The sequence below is a fragment of the Alternaria atra genome (assembly GCF_907166805.1).
Source record: "Alternaria atra isolate CS162 genome assembly, contig: 25, whole genome shotgun sequence".
NCBI classification, from domain to species: domain Eukaryota; kingdom Fungi; phylum Ascomycota; class Dothideomycetes; order Pleosporales; family Pleosporaceae; genus Alternaria; species Alternaria atra.
The window spans coordinates 4,697,658-4,715,588 of record NW_025091323.1 but is presented as its reverse complement, the minus strand read 5'-3'; the positions used below and the strand labels follow the sequence as shown (position 1 = coordinate 4,715,588).

Here is a 17,931-nt window from a genome sequence, read left to right as displayed (position 1 = left end):
AATCAGAGCATCCGAAGACTCGCGTCGAGACAGTTTTTTGGTGTTTTCTCCTCCCCATGCGCACGAGCTGATCCACCACTTAGGTCGCATTGAGATTCTGGCAAACCTATAAAGTCGCCATCCCCGCATTCTCCAGATCTACGTCGCATCTTTGGAACGAGGATGGGCCTGTGCTGACCCATTCCGTCTACTCCCGCCACTCTTCCGTTACTGGCCGTATCACTGCCACCAAGTTTTCCATCTTTCCAAAGCATCATGAGTCTGGACTGCGATAAAAAGTCCAATGCTGTCGAGCTAAACGAAAACGTACCAGGGATAACGACCACCGCGGACACTTCCGCGCTTGGTCACCTCGCCAATCAAGAAGACCATGAAGTCGGTAAACTTGCGTCCTTCCGCAAGTACCCTTGGGCATGTGCTTGGTCGATGTACATGGTTTGGGTAGTTTTACTAGTCAGTTTCGAGAATCAAGCAGCCGGCAACGTCATTGGTATCCCAGAGTTCAGGAAGGACTTCGGACATCAATTTACCGCGGACGACGGTACTGTGAGTTATGTCGTTGATGCTCAGTGGCAATCGGCCTTTCAGGGTGCACCTGTAGCTTCGTAAGTCACCCACCTGTATCAAAGAGTATAACATAACTAACGCTTTAGTGCTATCGTGGGCGCCCTCGGGTGTGGACAACTCGCTGACTGGCTTGGCCGCCGCCTAGTGGTCATGATCTGTCTCGCCGTGACATTCGCAGCAGTGACCATGGAGTTTGTTGCAACAACTAATGAGCTGTTTTTCGGCGGCAAGTTCCTGAATGGTTTCGTTGTCGGCGCCTTAGCATCAGTCACCGTAACATATATCGGCGAGGTTGCTCCTTTGAAACTCAGAGGCATGCTGACCTGTCTGACTGCTCTATCATACACTCTCGGACCGCTTACAGTTGCGCTCATTGTCAACTCCACCGGAGTATACACCAACCGTTGGGCATATCGCGCTGTCTTTTGCGCACAGTATGGTTTTGCTGCCATAGCTGCTGCTTTCGTCTGGTCCATGCCCGAGTCTCCATGGTGGCTTGCATCTAAAGATCGTCAGGCCGACGCACTCAAGGCCCTTAACAGCCTTGGTCATCGTGGCTTCGCAGGTGAGCAAAAGCTCGCTCAGATCACGACGACTCTCCTAGAGATTAAGCGCGAGACCGAAGGCGTCACATACCTGGAGTGCTTCCGTAAATCCAACCTCCGACGAACCATCATCTCGATCATGCCACTCACCATACAGTCTCTCAGTGGAATCACTTTCGCCGCATCGTACTCAACGTACTATATGCAACTGGCCGGTTTCACCACAGAGATGTCATTCAAGTTGCAGATTGTGCAACAAGTCATCTCGCTTGTCGGCAACATCATGTCCTGGTACTTGGTCGACCGCGTAGGACGTCGCAACCTTACTTTCTGGGGACTCTTTGTTCTCACCATCATCTTGTTCGTCATGGCCGGCCTCGCCGTCGTCGGAACAGTTCCTGCACTCAAAGGTGCCATCAGCATGATACTCATTTACTGCTTCTGGTACAACGTCACCATCGGCGCTACTGCCTACACTATCCTCTGCGAAACATCGACTTCCCGTCTCCGTATCAAAACTATCGCCATCGGCTTCGCTCTACAGAACGCCCTCAACACCATGTGGAGTTTCGTACTGCCTTATTTGTTCAACCCTGACCAACTCAACCTCGGTGGAAAATTGGGTTTCATCTTCGGTGGTCTATCCATCATGTGCCTGGTATATCTTTGGTTTTACCAGCCCGAGACGGCTGGCCGGACGTACGAGGAGTTGGACGAAATGTTTGCCAATAAAGTCCAGGCACGGAAATTCGGGGCGCACAAGACGAATGCGCAAGCTATGGGTGAGGCGGTCAAGGAAAAAGAGGGCAAGTAGGATACGAGACTGTAATCGCAACGCGACAGTCTCACCACCGGAAGAGTGGACATATTACGACGACGAAATGCTCAAGTTCTTGGAGGCAAGGGACCCAGAATAGTTTGAACAGTTGAAGAGGTAACCTAGTGATAGACTAGGACCAAATGGATTAGTACTACACAGCTTTACATGGGTACTTGGCTCAACATTCAGGGTGAGAACCAGCCTTAAGCCTTATCCCACCTTTCCATCCCCTCTACCTTCATCTTCTCATACCAGTTCCTCACATATTCCAATCCTGCATGCGGTCCGTAAATCTTCTTCTCCCACTGCGGTACCGGAGGCTTCAATCCGGTCTCAGCTTCGCACTTTTGCATCAACTCACTGAGAGTGCCGCCGCGGTCAATCACGTTGTCAGTACTATATCCCTCTATCGCGCGCTCTTCTCGTCTCTTGCTGCGAAGTGTCGAAGTGGCAAACTTATCGAAGGTGAAAGTGTGTGGATCGACTACGACACCGTAGTTGTCTCTCGCGCCTTCGACGGTAACGAGTCGGCGGCGGACTTCTTGGGCCACACGTTCGGGAGGGCGTGTGAGAGGGTCGCCAAGACCACCACCACCCCAGGTGATCCACTCCAACACGTCGCCTGAGGGGGTCAGTGTCGCACCTCAAATATATGAAAAATTTTAAGACTTACCTGGATAAACATGTATGTGATCCTGCTTCGACTGGCAAAGCTCGATGTTGTCCTTTTCCGTTAGTGTGCCATAGCTGTTATTTCGGTATAGAATCTTCCTTGATCTGCTTCCCGGCTTACCACCGTTAACACCCCATGCCTTGGTCAACCACCGGTCGTCGTGCGTGCTGACATCGCCTTCGCATAACCATCTATACAAAGTCCTCTGTGCATTACCTCCTCGGTAGAAACCTGGGCCTCCAGAGTCTGGCAAAGCTTCGTTGGCCTCAATGATGACGGGGTAGTAGAGCTCGATATTCTCAGCTGGAATGGATTTGATGGCTGGAAAGAGGCAGTGGCAGTCTGGTCCGTCACCGATCGGTCGCGCAGGCACACCGCCAAAGCCGATCTGGTAGAGCAAGTAGAACTCGCCGTCGGGCTTGAAACCAGAATAGAAGAGATGCGGCGAATCGGAAAAACCTGCGGCGCAACGATAGGCGGGGTTTTGTTGACCGAACAGCGCTTGCAAGACATCCATGATACGACCGAGGAGATGAGTACGGCAACTGACAGCTGCTGGACGTACAGGACGCAGAATGGTACCAGTCGGGATCTTGATGTCCAGCAAATCATGGAAGCCATCATTGACCACCTGCTGGAGTCAGTGTATGTCTCAAATGGGGTTGACGCTAAGATACTTACTGCGAAAGGGTCGTAGATGGCGAGCAAATGATACCCGATGAACATCTTGAACAAGGTAATTGAAAGATAAAAGTTCATCGAGCTATTGGACTGAGGTGAAGTGCCGTCCCAATCAAAGATGAGCTTCCCATCTTGCTTTTTCATCGAGCAAGTAATGGCGTAGGGACCAATGCCTTGTCCGTCATCGTCGATGAAGTCGGTAAAGCTCGACACCTCATCGCTGATCTTCTCATTGATGATCCTACTGATAGCAAGCTTGTTCTGCTCTAGCAGATAGTCAGTAGCTGCCTCGTACACCTCCAGGCTGTAGCGTTCACAAAGCTCAGTGACACGTGTAGCAGCTGTTCGACAGGCGGTAACGAGCGCCATGAGGTCACTCTGGAACCAATCCGGGGCACGAGAATTCCGGAACAGCACCGTCGCAAGGGTTTCGTTGTAAACACCCTTTGTGTAGAGCTTGACGATAGGAATTTGAAGGCCGTCTTCGTAAATGGTGCTGGCATTGATGCTCATGGAGCCCGGGACTTTCCCTTGCACATCGGTTATGTGACCGAAGTTTGCCGCCCAGCCTATGAGGTTGTGCTCATAGTATATGGGAAGCAGCACGATGACGTCGTTAAGGTGCGATACGGCGCCATCGATCTGGTATACGTCGTTGGTCACGAAAACGTCGCCCTCCTCGACCGTGCCACTCCAGCCGTTCAAAAACTGCTGTATGAAAGACCCGAACTGACCAACAAGCATCTGGCCACGTGTATTGGTGATTACGTTAAACTCGTCTTGCTGTTCTCGGATCGCCGGGCTCATGGCGCAACGAAGTAGAAGTGCATCCATCTCTCTTCTGATAGAACCAAGCGCAGAGGCAATGAGAGTAGCGATGATGGGCTGCTCTTTGACCATGTCTTGGGCTGACTCTTTTGTATGTACAGTCTTTCGTTCTTCCTTCTTTTCCGTGGGCCAGATGAGTATGTTACCCATGGAATCGATCTTTCCGTAAAAGCCAGGCAGTATAAGAGTGTTCGAGTCCATTTCTGTGATAACAGCTGGACCATGTATGACTTTTCCAGCTCCTCCAATCTTGGAACGGTCCCAGAATGTGGCCTCAACTTCTTTGCCTTCGCAAACAATAACCTGCTTAGCTGTAATGGCGCCCTCCCAGGGGTCAGAAGTACGAGCATCTTCCAGGGGTTTGAAGGCCACCTCTTCGGAAGCATCGACGACTTTAGCACGCAAGCGCATCGTCTCCGTCTCTGCATGCGCATGAGAGAAGCCAAACTGATGTTGATGGGCTTCATTGAACTTGGTACGTAGGATATCCACGAGCTTTTGTGAGCTGTCGAGCTCACTCGAACTCAGGTCAACAGTAAGTGTCATGGCTTGGCCCTTATAACGCATATCCGCCTGGTATATGACGTGTAATGCAGCATGTTCGTCCGCAAGCGAAGTCTTCATCGTGTCTACACCACTAGCCTTGAGATCAAGTAATGTCTCTCTGAGCTCTTCCTCGGGGATATCTGAGAAGGCGCGGATGTAAGTGCAGCTCTGCTCGTGAGACATCTTGGTGATAGCATCGCCTTGTGCGCATAGCACACCGGGGGAAGGAGGGACGATGACAGGCCAGGAACCAAGAAGTTGGCCGAGGGCGTTACCATGGAGCGGGCCAGCGCCACCGAGAGCAACTAACGCGAAGTCGCGTGGGTCATAGCCTTGCTCGACGGATACCAGACGAAGAGCCCCATGCATAGACTCATTCACCAGGTCGATAATTCCCTCTGCTGCGGAGGCAGTGTCGAGGCCCATCTGCTTAGCGATTGACTCAACTGCAGCAGTAGATGCAGCAACGTCGAGTTGAAATGTGCCGCCTAGTAGCTTCGACGGCAGGCGACCCAGCGCCAAGTTTGCATCGGTCACAGTCGCTTGGGTTCCACCTTTGCCGTAAGCCGCAGGACCAGGTGTAGCACCACTGGACTCTGGTCCGACACGCAGAGTTTTTGTAAAGTCGTTGAATATCGCGATGGAGCCGCCACCGGCGCCTACAGTGTTGACATCAACACTAGGGGCTCGTACAGATAAGTGGCCGATTGCGGTTTCCCGTCGGATAATAGCGTCGCTGCCTGAGAGTAGAGCACAGTCCGTGGAAGTCCCTCCCATGTCGAACGTGATGAGATTTTTGTAAGCCGTGTTCTTGGCGACCAAATGCGAGACTGCCTTGACACCACCAGCTGGACCGCTCATGAGGATGCGCACTGGTGTCTCGCCAGCGAGGTGGACCGACGTTAGGTCGCCGTCGGACTTCAAGATGCGAATCGTATTTGTGTCGTTCGCAAGCTTCTTCTGCAGGTTTTGCATGTAGCTCTTGACTACTGGCTTAACGATGGCATTTGCAGCGGTCGTAACGGTACGCTCATATTCCTGTATCTCTGGCAATACATCTGTGGAAGTCACGATCTCAACGTCTGGGCCGAATTCGCTACTCAGTATGGCCTTGATCCGTTCTTCATGCGCGCTGTTAGCGAAGGAGTTGATGAGCGATACAGCGATAGCTTGAGGCTGTTGTCGCTTAAGATCCTGCAAATCTTTGCGTAGCTCATCTTCGTCCAACTCGTAGAATATGTCACCGTCAATCTTGATACGCTCTTTGACTTCAACGGTCCGCTCCAGCGGCACGAGAGGCTCGGGCTGTTCGTAATGCATCCAAGAACCTAGTCCGCCCGGTATCTGGCTGCGTCTTGTAGCCAGTATGTCCTTGTGACCCTTGGTAACGATGAGGCCGCATTTGGCGCCCTTGCCTTCGAGCACCGCGTTGGTGCCCGTAGTCGTGCCATGGTGGATGTACTCAAACTTGCCCTCCCAGTTATATTTGTCTTTTAATATTTTCCTTGCTTGTTGCACCCCTTCCTGCACGCCAATGGACTGATCCGTCGTGTTGGTCGGCACCTTTGTACGTACCGCCTCGCCGTTGGGCGTGATGACGCACACTAAGCTCGATTAAAAGATGATGTATACTTTGTGGAAAAGGGCCGTACCGTCGGTGAAGGTTCTAGGAACGTGTTAGCCGCATATCATGACCTGGACCGGGTTCAGGCAAGCCATGAGGTGGTGGCAGCTGTGGACTCGGGGAAGCTCTGCATGTTCGCCGCCGTGGCTAAGAAGCAGCTAGCGAGCGGGCGTCTTCCCACGGGTACATGACGCAAAATTCAATGAAAGCAGACATTACTCACCCTCCAACATCAACACCAAGTCTGTAGCCCGGTGTGGCCATGGTGTAGTAGCCGAGTATGGGGGCTCAGCGATGGGTGTGAAGCTATCCCAGCTTTACAATGAGGATTGGATTATGGGCTATCGGATGGCCCTGCGTCATGCTATAACCATGCTTTTCTGGGGCTGATACTAATGCGCCGAGCTGGTACCGGGAATACACCAGTTAGGCAGAATCGCACCTTGCTGCTATTAGGAGGTCCATTGCCGCTGTCAGGTTCGGCGCCTGGCTCATAGTGGCAGTCACCAACGCTCTTGAGGAAGGCGTGTCACAGCTCCGAACGTAACTGGATTGTTGAGGATGATCCGTCCCAGCTATCGTTTGGGTGCGGGGTCGTCTGACCCAGTTGCAATCCCACTATCAGACTACTTGAAAGCGTTCGCGTTTGCCCCGGGGCTGCGAGATACGCCGTTATCACTTGTGAAGCTTGACGCGAAAAGTGGATATAGTTGCTCGGCACATGGGCCAGGGGCCTTCGCTTACTTCCGATAAGCCCGCGAAGCATCGCCCCCAATCCGACTTTCATGTAGCAGCGCGACAAGATGCTCGTCATCAGCGACGAGGCTTGAAACATCATAACACATTTCCCACCATCTCGTGCACATACGCGCGACACCACCAAACGATCTTTCTACTTCCTCACAGTCAAGCACGATGACGTATTACATCGCTCTTTCTGCTGCTGTCCACGACATTCACTACAAGACGTGCCAAAGCAACGTAGAACCTGCCATACGCTCCTTGTCTCTTTCGACCATAGATTCATAACTCATATAATATTACATAGTGCCGTACTATCGCGCAACTTCACCAAACATCGTCTATTTAGCAGCCAACATCTCCAAAAACTTGTCTCCAAGCGCATTCGCCGCCATCGGGTTGTCCCCAGTAACAAGCTCCCTGTCTACGGTGATGCTTCCCATGGATTTGGCGATGCCCTCCTGCATATCCGCCCCCTCTTGCCTCAACGTACCCTCCACCTTGTCAATTTCGCCCCTGAAAACAGTCTCCATAAGTTTCTCCTCGGCATCCGACCAGCTCGTCATCTTGTAGCCAGAGTACTCAAACTTCTTGCTAGGCCCGTACTTGGTAGAAAGGAAGGCCCAGGGTCCGTGACAGATTGCGGCCGTCGGCTTTGATGAAGTGTGGAAGTGTGTGAGTATACGGCCTAGCTCGGGGTTGTCACCCAGGTCGGACAAGGGAGCATGACCACCGGGGATGAAGACACCGCTGTAGTTCTTCAATTCATCATCGCTGATCTCGGAAAACTTCTTCGGTCGCGAAAAGCCATTCTCCTTCTTCATACGCTCGATCAGATCCAGCTCTCTTTGCTTCTCATAGTAGTTTCCGGCGAAAGCAGCGAGAGATACGCTGAGTGGGTCGGGTGTGGGTTCCTTGCCCTCTGGTGAGGCGAATGTGACTTCGTAGCCGGCGTCGAGAATCTTCTGAAGAGGCTTTGCTAGCTCCATAAGGAAGTAACCAGAGTCTTGAGAGACGGTCTTTCCATCACTACCCGTGTTGTAGAGAGGAAACGAAGATGCGTCGGAAAGGACGATGAGGACTTTCTTGTTTGCGGCCATGATGATTGAATCGGACTTGTAATTGTGGTTTGTTTGGGAGTATGTGTAGTAGATCCTCAATGTAGAGAGCTCAAATGGGTATCAAAAGTTGTTGTATAATAGGTGAAGCTAAGAATTTCCAAAGGGTGTTGTATATGTTGCTGGTTTTCATTCGCAGGTCAGTATGACGTAGCCAGCTGCCTGCGCTTTGTAAACGTCACACCCACCAAACTCTCCACTTGGGTGTTCGACATGTTGCGCAGAGCTTCGATATCGAGCGTCGGATAACCTCGGCGCAGGCTTCGCACAATCGTCATTGTAAGCTCGGGCGCCAATGGTAGCGCGTGGAAGACACGTCGCATCGCATTTGGACGCGGTTCATCCACGACTCGCCTTGGATCGTGGAATGACTCGCTCAGCCCGACCTCCCCGCACGCCTACACCAGGACTCCATGCCAATATCAACTACCTTTATGGAACTGTTTTTAGCAAAGTCGCAATATATTGGGTACTGAAGTCTGCTACGAAGTGTCGGCTGTTGTTGCATACGTGGCCGTAAAACAAGAATCGCAAGGTTGTAGCATGGATGCCTAAATGTTGTGCAGATGCATATTTAGGCAACGGTGCGAATATAGAGAAGACAACACAACAACATCAAATTTTGATTGAATCACGCTCTCAGAATACGTCTTATATGTTGCGTCCGAAAGCTGAACGACGCATCGACATACGGCGTTACAAACATCCCAATCCATAAGTTCATTTGTCAGTTACTATGCGCCTAAATGCCCTCATACTACTTCTCTTTTCCACTCTACCCATCAGCCTAGCTCTACAAATCGCCTCGAACTTCCCTCGACCATGGACGCCAAACGATCCCTGTCCCACTTCAATCAAAGCTACAATTGTTCCTAACCCTTGCTTTTACAGCATTTGCGATCCAGATTACTTCGATTTCACAACCTTGGATTCCGTCCATTCGGCGCTCCTCACATGTCCCAACATATCTTTCCTCGATCTCAATATTCACGGATGGTCCAGTACATGGCCAGGGCGCTTGAACCTTCCATTTAGCCCTTTGGGTGGAGAAAGATATGTCGACCTCAAAGGCCTAAAACTGAATGGCTATGGGTGGGACTGGCGGAGTGAGGATGACGTTTGGAATAGCCCGATGTGTCGCTATGGGGGCAAGCTGGAATGTCTCATGGATATATACTACTGGTTCTACATGGGTCATTGGAAGAGCTGGCTCGAGTGGCGCAAGCAACCGAAAGCGCAGGGCGGGAAGAATAACGCGGACTTGTGGCTTGATGCAATGGACTGGACGGTTATTGAAGAACTTTCGGTGGACAGAGTTCCAGACAGCGTGCGAAAGGTCCTCTCGCAGTCCCAAGCATTGCGGAAGTTGAATACGACGGACATTGAGTTGATCATGAATTTGCCAAACAACACACTTACGCATTTGTCCTTCTTCAACGGCAGCTACATGCGGGATCTCCTACCCGATATCCTAGATCACCAAGGCGAGTCGTTACAGAGTCTCGAGCTTCGTTGGCATGATGACTATGTTCCGATACGGCATCTCGGCGGCTTGGACGGGGATTTCGATCTCCTGGCAAACCACACAAGCAACCTTTCACATCTCAGTATAAGCGTACTATACAACGATACTATCTGGCCCTTCGAAACGATCGAGAAGATTGCCGCTATTCCCACATTACGAAAAGCAGACTTGTGGATGGAATCGCTTAGCAAATGCCAGGGGCCACATGACCCTCATATAGTGGTAGCGACAACGGAGATGTTGGGTTTCAGTGACAAGTATGAGGGTGGATACTGTGGTGGCAAAGATGCACTCCATGAACGGCTGCTCGATAGTACAAGTGCGCTTGAGATGTTCAAACACATGAGAGAGAAGAAGCAAGGAGAGGAATTGGAAGAAACTACTTTTTGGGCCGGTAAGTGGTCACCAGGGTGGGACGAGGAGAGTTTGAGAGTAAAGGTGGCATGTAAAGCGGAGGCAGATTCTCGTATGGAAGATTGGTGTGTGGTAGAGTGGGAGGGCGAGGAACTCCCGCAAGAGGCATTCGATTGGGATGAATCGACTCGTGTCCCCGAGTAGTTGATACAATAATTCATAGGACCCTTTTAGCACAATATGATCATTGGAAGCATCATCAACCCGATAACCTGACCGTACGTTCGAAGTTCTTAGTAGGCATTCTCATTCTTCCATGACCTTAATCGTGACTAACTGTGGGGTCCCATGCACAGACCTCATACACTCCAGTATCCAAACTCTTCATATCCTCGGCCGAGAGTTCAAAGTCGTAGATCTGGGCGTTTTCTTCGATACGAGACTTGGTCACAGACTTAGGAAGTGGTACGAATCCCTAGATGATGTCAGCGTGGCACACAGTGTTAGGGAAACATTGTGTGTATACGCACCATTTGCAAACTCCATCTTAACAGTATCTGGGAAGGCGTCTTATTGTACTTCTCCGCAAGTGGCTTCAGCAGCGGATCTTCATTCTTCGTCGCGCGCACGAGTGGACTGTATGCTTCGCATAGCACACCCCGCTTCTTGCACCAGTTGACGATATCTGGACGCGCAAGCCAGGGGTGAAGCTCAATCTGATTGATGCTGATAACTCCACCCTTGCCTTCTCCCTCCTTGGCCTCCGTCTCTTTGATCCACGCCTCCAGTTCGTCCAGATGATGCACACCGTAGTTTGATACACCAATAGATCGAATTTTGCCTTCTTGTACACCCTCAACGAGCGCTTTCCAGGCTCCGAGGCGGTTCTCCTTACCGCCATAAGGACTGTGTAGAAGGTAGAGATCAACGTAATCGAAACCGGTGATCTTGAGTGTATTGTCAATGTGCCGTTTTGAATTCTCGTAACTCATGTCTTTCGGGGGTATTTTCGTCGTGAAGAACAACTCCTCTCTCGGTATCTCGGACTTCTTCATTCCTTCCGCAGATGCTTGCTCATTCCGGTAGGCTACCGCGGAGTCCACATGGCGATAGCCGACCTTGATTGCATGCTGAACTACTTCAGACGCAATATCTGCGGGTGTTTGATATACACCATAGCCAAGAATAGGAATCTTGTATCCTGAAGGCATAGCATATTGAGAGTTGATGGTGAGACCTGCCATGATAGCCGATGACGTATGAAAGAACCGCGGTGACTTTGGGAGGGGAAGCTGAGAACGAAGATGCGACAATCTTGTGAGGGCAGTGATACACATAGTCCGATCACGATTGGAGTGATGGAGATGGCAATTTCTCGAGCGTATGCTACTTATAACACCAGATGGTTGTACACTTGTACGAGGCTGTCTTGTGGGGAGCTGGGAATAACGGAGATAAATTGCGAAGGCCGATGACTAAAGAAGCGGTAGTAACGAGGTCGCCGCCGCCGAACAGCGAACTATGACCTTATCATTGTCACTCAATCGGTCTTTGGAGGTTCCGTTGTGCTTTTTCACGAAGCTCTCTGATACATAGGTACCAAACGAATCGACCATGCATAACAGTCGCATTACTCAGTCTGTCCCAGAATGGCAATATTAATACTAATTTGTAACGCAGCACAAATACTCAATGTGGAAGAACATAATCAGGTAAATTTTCGTTCATTCGCATCATTCTGCAAAGATTTACCCAGCGGTCACCGCCTTTATTGCGTTCTCTTAAGCTCAACACTTATAGGCAGAGTAAGACAGGCATCGCATCTCTAACTTTCATGCGTACCCCAGGCGGCTTCGCGGGCCTCAGCTGCACGGTATCCGAGACGATGGGCCCCTTGTAAGCGCTAGAAGGGCCGAGGAAGATCTGGAGAAGGCACTGGCGAACGCTGGTGGGGCGAACACACACGAATAGGCGCCTGAGCACTATGGATAATTAGATACCACGTTGCGTATGCGAGCCCACGGATCCTGAAACGTCCCGACCCCCTCCTTTTTGGACCTCTGGGTCGCGTAAAGAGGATGTGTTTCCTGCACGTGGATAGCAGCTTGCAGGCCTAAACTGTTTCTCCGACACACCGATAGACTGGCCCATGGTTCGGTACCCCGGCAGCAGTTCAGGAGTCGATTTACGTTTGTGAACTCCACGGTGTGTAGCACGGCAGCCCTCCAACCTTAGCCGAGGAGTCTTTGTACGACTGATTCTCGATGAATGCCGATCGCATTATCGGAATGAAGATCGATCTCTGCCGTAGCTTTGAGGCTTGTCCGACCATCAGCGTGTGAACGAATGGTTCGGCAAGCCTGCAGTACCACCGGTGAGCAGTGAAGGGGATGCGCTGACAGGCACGTGCATGGTGACCTCATGGGGCTTTGCATCTAGTCGCTTTGTGCCACCTGTAGAACCCCATGCGATGCGGCTAAAACATGTGCAGTTCAACAATATTTCCATTATCGACCAAATCTATTGTCGGGGTCGTAGAAACGGGAAACACTCCTCGCTTCCACTAATATGCTAATGTGGGGCGTAGATCATGAAACACTAACCCGGTCAAGTCGTCGAATGTAGCTCCTCTGTCATAATCACACAACTTTCCTTTCCGTCTACACCATAACCTAGTCACACTGTTTCCTGATTTGTTTCGTCCCCTAGACGCAAGCCTCAACCGTCGCTCAATGCGTCATCTCTTGCTACAGGGTTCTGTCCCCACTGACTCGTCTTATCGTGTGCTCGGCAATGCGGAGGAGATCCCGAAAAATCGAACAATGCCACCTACTACCACCGTACTAGTCTGCATCCTGCGTCTGAGTCTTGCCGCTATTAGGCACTCATCCTCGGGAAGAGAACGCGGAATACTGCCGTCAGCGGTCAACACACAGACAAGTAAAATTACGGTACATTCCGAGCAGCTACGTGATGCGAAACGACGCAGGAACGTGGGGGTTTACACCACACGCAGACAGAGCAAAGCTTACAACTGGTGGCGGCAAAACCTAGAACGCTTAGTCTAAGACAATAAGCAGCCTATTAAGACTTCTAGAAGGACTTGGTTACGCTAAATCCTTACTCTGACTACCACTCCCATTGGGAGTTCTACGCCAAAGCTCGCTACCAGCCGTTTTTCACCTCGACCCTAGGGCCGTTCGGGCCGCTGGCGACGTCGAGGAGAAGTAAGCTGCGTACATGCGCAATGAACCGGTCTTTGACGCGGTCCGCGACAGCATTGGCGAGCGGATGTAAGCTTACTAGGGCTTGTGACTTGAAAGTTCCCTCCTTCCGAGCAAGCCACGGGCAATCACGAAGTGAATCGCAAATCGCCATCCACCAGATTTTGAAACAAGCTGACCAGTCAGAGCCACTAAATGCATGATCACACACCGCACCGGTCAATCAGCATCATGTCCATGCTACTCCTTCCCATGCTCGAGCTGGATCTGGCAGATGTGGGGATACACGTCAGATCGTATTCGAAGTTATTGTCGACACATCGGTTGAAACTGCCGCGACAGTCTCGACGGCATCATGCAAAGAGCTCGATCTTCTCATGGCAGTGCTTACACCTGGTAGCCAGACGTCGTCGACCTGTTACGTCTCTGGTGCGCATAAGTGGGACTTTCGGTGCAAAGGATGTCGCAAAACTACAAGCCAAAGACAGTGTGATGTATGTCCTCGCCATGCATACCGGCGCCACCCGTGCCGTTCGAAGAGCGACTGAGAGCTTAAGGGGAGTTTATGATTGCGGGGCCTTTGATTGACAGACACAACTTCACGGCACATATGAGCCGGATTTGCTGCGTAGATCTCCACGCTTTGGAGATACACCACTATGATCTCCCATACGCCTATGGTCGCTCCACCGGCCGAGTTGACGCGGCTGGGCTCCTTTCCTCCGTAACTTTAGTCTGATCTCAGCGCGCGAGGTTGTTCACGGGACCACATCATATATGCTTGGCCAGTGTAGGAAGAGTTATGTAAGGGCAGTTCGTCTTGCCGATCTGCTCGGTCTACGCTCTAGGCGTCTGCATAGCAACCGTGTCTCTCAATTACAGTGGCTCAAGCGACCATCCGTGCTCGAAGCATCTGCCGAAGAGTGGTCTCGACCAGAGCCACTGAGAATGTGAAACTACCATGGTCAAGTAGTGGAAGATGCAGGGATATGTCACGTAGGTACGGTGTATGTATCTGAGACCCCCTAACATCTTGCCTTGTGGGCCCTTGCACACTATAACAGTGGCGTGTAAGTGATACGGTGCTCGCGTGGAGTAGGGACTGTATAACGTAGCTTACGCACAGAGCTGACTATGCTAACCAGTCACGATCTTCGCATGAAGTATACAAGGGATGCTGGCGTCGATCATGCCTTCTTACTCTAGAGATATCTTACACATGCACCAGTGTGATTGGAAAATTCGGAGTAGGGAGGCAAATGACCTATGCGCAACGAACCGGCTGAGGAATGGGCGTAGCTAGAAATGACGGATTTTACCATTGAAGCAAACTGAGCGGTGCCATACGTAATGGCCCATACGTAACGGTCCCAGATACGTGATGTGTATCGAAGCAACTACGTGTGCCTTGGCATTTGTCGCGAAGCACGTCATACCGCACTGTGCTGTGAAACAACCTGTGCCCTTTGAGGATTTGCAGGAACACAAATGTAACGTGTCTGTCTTTCCACGTTGCCGCAGCTTCAGGCAAGAAAGGCCCGATTGCGGCGTCGCATCCATATCCAAACCTTCTGAGTAAGGTATCGCACCACCACCACCACTACCGTGCCACACTCAAGACACGCGAGCCGCGCGGATGAAAGCCAAACTTTGCCGCAAAAGTGACCACCGCCACATGACTGGCTACCAATCCGCTTTGACTTGACCTCAAGCGGACCTCTCACAGCCATCGCTATTGACACTTTTGAAACAGTTGCCAGAGATCGATACAATCGTGATTGCGGCACGACTGTGTTTGCATATTGCGGCGCAGTCAAAGTCGGCATAAGTGGGTAACGGAGAAGCCTGCCCCGTTGGAGAAGGAGGGAGGGACTAGACAAAAAGGGGCCCCACAAGGCGGCATAAGGTTAGTAGGGCTGTGCGAAAAAAATGCAGATTGCGACAGAAATGGAATGAGGGAGGGTTGCAGGTTTGAGGGAATGTGCGACTCATTTATTCATTCCACGACAGTAAACGCCTATAATATGCTCGAAGGATATAACTGAGGGGAACTGCGGCAGGGGTAATGATGTGCGTGATGGGTAAGGGGCCGCCTAGCTGGCCTGTAGCCGAGATGCTCAAGAAGATAGTGATAATCGTTATGGAATTCGAAACAGTGAAGTTAAGCAAGGGTATCGAGCGAAGAAGATAAGATAGAATGCGAACGTAAGGCGCTGCGCGCTGCTGCGCCGATGTTGCTGTGCCCCAATTTCCTATGCAAGCCGCCCGTTTTTGTTAAACGCCATGTGTCTGTGCCGCATCGCGAGAGCGTTTAGACAGTGTCCGTATGTGACGATCCCTAGTTGAAAGAAAAAGAAGAAGACGATACAGCAAGATTTACCCGCATCCCTCACCCGCAAGCGAGGCTGACTAGGCGTGCAGGTAAGGTAGGTAGCTGCTAGATGACGGCTCAATAGGACTCATCGCGTAGGGAGCAAAGCCCTGTTGGACGTGATGCTCGAAATGAGCATATGGCATGGGTGCAGGATCGATCTCTTGCCATTTGCGCGAGCATTGTCGTGCTGTCCACTTGTCTTGAGCGCCAAACTCCAGCATCTAACATAGTCAGTCCATGTGCTCGAGTTTCCTTGAGATGATACATACCTTTTGCGCGATGATTTCGAACTTGCTTTGCGCCCAGTAATCATGTGCCATACGCAGTGCCTTGACGTCTGCCTCGGTCCACACACGCATCCGTTCATGTAGTCGCTTGATACGCATCTGTAATGCTGGTATCTGGTAATTCTTGTTGAGGTCTGTCAGAAAGCGTGCTGCGATGTCCTTCCACGGCATTTTTTCCTCGTCCTTGAGCTGTATCAGTAGTTTATCTTCCTCACTGAGCTCGAACTGTGTCGATATCTGTGAGTCTGATCGCTTTCTTCGTTTAGGCTCATCGACTACTTCTTCTTCCTCTTGGCGAAACCTCTTGGTTCCATGTGAGCGGGGTGTCTCAAGGGGTAGAGGGGCGATAGGTGTGTACATGCGTCGGGGTTGCGGTGAGGCTATCTGGGTAGATGACAGCTCTATTGACGGCTCACTCAAGCGGGGACTGTGGGTGGTGTATGTTGGGTAGAAAGTCTCATGGTTCGAGGTGATGCCTAGCGCGTTCATCGTCCAGGAGCCATCCACTGCCGCTGAATGCAGCGAGTCTGAACTACTGTGAGGCCGATCCATTAAGTGGGATTGTCTCCGCAAGCGAGATGTTGACTGATGAGGTGCACTTCTTGCGTCGGATTGGGGCTCTTCTGACGGGCGTGCAGACTCTGGTACTACCGAGTCCCGAGAATAGATGGTGCCAGGAGAGATGGCTGCTGATGACTGTGTAGTGGAAACTGGAGCTCTTGCTGAATAGTGAAACGTAGACGCGGGCGGCGACAGGTTGATAGACGATGCGTGTGGAGGTATATAGTGGTTATATGGGGCATAGCTGGTCTAGACAACCACATATGAGCAACCGATATCGCAACAAGGGTGAAGTACAAACCTCGCTATGGCACTCTGGGGCCGAAATAGAGGGGCCGCCATACCAACCAGAAGTCGACTGACTGTTCAGCTCTTGAGATGGGAGAGGACTCTCTGGTAGGCGTGACATATACGAATGAAGCGAGTGTGGAGACATTGAGACAGGCGAGGAGCCGGGCGCGGGGTAGTACTGAGGGTGGTAGGGACTTGGCCACGAGGCTGGTTTGTCCTGGAGAAGATGCGGAGGGAGGATAGCACCTTCAAGTATAATAGACATGACAACTACGTCTGTCGGCTGGGTAAGGAGGGCCTTTTGTTGCTGCGCCTCTACTGCTGTGATCGCTAATGTAGCAAGCAATGCAATGAAGACGGGCGGTGGCAGGAAGGAAGACGCGGCGCACGGTGATGATATTCAGGCTCGAGCTGGATGACTAGGCTAGGGGAACGCCTCAGTCATATTTATCAAGTTGCTAACGGTATAGCGGCTTCGAGTGCAGGTCACTTCTAGTGCGTCGACTCTATCGTGCCACCCCCCAGTAGGCTTTGAAGGATGCTGCTGCTGCGCACTGACTGTCAGGCCTGCATATTAGCGCCCCGAGCTTTCACCCTGCTCTTCTCTTGTCTCCTCGCGGTTTGGCGGCCTCGACCCCAGCATGCCATGCCTTGCGCTTGAGCCGCGAATTGGCCAGGCGTGCATGGTCGCTCACGGTTGTGTCCGGCCCATTTGCTGGCCCGGAACGCTGTGCTGGGTTTCTAGGTGGTGTCCTGCAACGGCGGTGATCATGACCGTGTGGGCGTCGCTGCAGCCTTGCTATCGGAATCCGCTATACACCTGGCCAGCAAGGGTGTGCGCGCTACACTACATGGTGGCTAGTGCGCATAGAGGTGGTTTTTGAAGGTGAATGTCGAATGTAACCTTCAGTAAGGCGGCCACCCTGACGTCGACCCCGATGTCTGCGACTCCTCTCGCAATCGCTACCCAGCAGGATAATCTCTTTCCGATGCAGCGTGATATTGACGAACTTGTCTGTGCTGGCGGCGCCATAGGATGCCGTCAACAAGGGTCGCACTCCATCGCGCAGCAACGAGGAAATTTGGCCAGCCGTGTCTTCCCATTCGGTGCGCCTGGACAGCTGTGCCGTTGACGTACCTTAAAGCCAGTAAATTGCCCCGCGTGTGGCGGG

The 17,931-nt window shown here is 51.6% G+C and overlaps 6 protein-coding genes across 6 annotated transcripts; 2 read left to right on the top strand and 4 right to left on the bottom strand.

Annotated features, from left to right (window-relative positions):
* Positions 1-255: 255 nt before the first annotated feature.
* Positions 256-1,926, top strand: ALTATR162_LOCUS6636 (uncharacterized protein; the record flags this gene model as incomplete). The annotated part of the gene is made up of 2 exons (XM_043314258.1): positions 256-605; positions 654-1,926. 2 exons carry the CDS (start codon positions 256-258, stop codon positions 1,924-1,926), a joined length of 1,623 nt encoding a protein of 540 aa, XP_043170193.1.
* A 209-nt stretch (positions 1,927-2,135) lies between these two features.
* ALTATR162_LOCUS6635 (uncharacterized protein) lies at positions 2,136-6,548 on the bottom strand (the record flags this gene model as incomplete). The annotated part of the gene is made up of 5 exons (XM_043314257.1): positions 2,136-2,554; positions 2,606-3,236; positions 3,287-6,264; positions 6,313-6,326; positions 6,508-6,548. The coding sequence occupies 5 exons, from the start codon at positions 6,546-6,548 to the stop codon at positions 2,136-2,138; spliced, it is 4,083 nt and encodes a 1,360-aa protein (XP_043170192.1).
* An 818-nt stretch (positions 6,549-7,366) lies between these two features.
* On the bottom strand, positions 7,367-8,125 carry ALTATR162_LOCUS6634 (uncharacterized protein; the record flags this gene model as incomplete). The annotated part of the gene is made up of 1 exon (XM_043314256.1): positions 7,367-8,125. The coding sequence occupies one exon, from the start codon at positions 8,123-8,125 to the stop codon at positions 7,367-7,369; it is 759 nt and encodes a 252-aa protein (XP_043170191.1).
* A 754-nt stretch (positions 8,126-8,879) lies between these two features.
* ALTATR162_LOCUS6633 (uncharacterized protein) lies at positions 8,880-10,226 on the top strand (the record flags this gene model as incomplete). The annotated part of the gene is made up of 1 exon (XM_043314255.1): positions 8,880-10,226. The coding sequence occupies one exon, from the start codon at positions 8,880-8,882 to the stop codon at positions 10,224-10,226; it is 1,347 nt and encodes a 448-aa protein (XP_043170190.1).
* A 118-nt stretch (positions 10,227-10,344) lies between these two features.
* Positions 10,345-11,266, bottom strand: ALTATR162_LOCUS6632 (uncharacterized protein; the record flags this gene model as incomplete). Its single annotated transcript, XM_043314254.1, has 2 exons — positions 10,345-10,497; positions 10,553-11,266. The coding sequence occupies 2 exons, from the start codon at positions 11,264-11,266 to the stop codon at positions 10,345-10,347; spliced, it is 867 nt and encodes a 288-aa protein (XP_043170189.1).
* Positions 11,267-15,655: 4,389 nt separating this feature from the next.
* On the bottom strand, positions 15,656-16,459 carry ALTATR162_LOCUS6631 (uncharacterized protein; the record flags this gene model as incomplete). Its single annotated transcript, XM_043314253.1, has 2 exons — positions 15,656-15,841; positions 15,890-16,459. 2 exons carry the CDS (start codon positions 16,457-16,459, stop codon positions 15,656-15,658), a joined length of 756 nt encoding a protein of 251 aa, XP_043170188.1.
* Between the last annotated feature and the right edge of the window lie 1,472 nt (positions 16,460-17,931).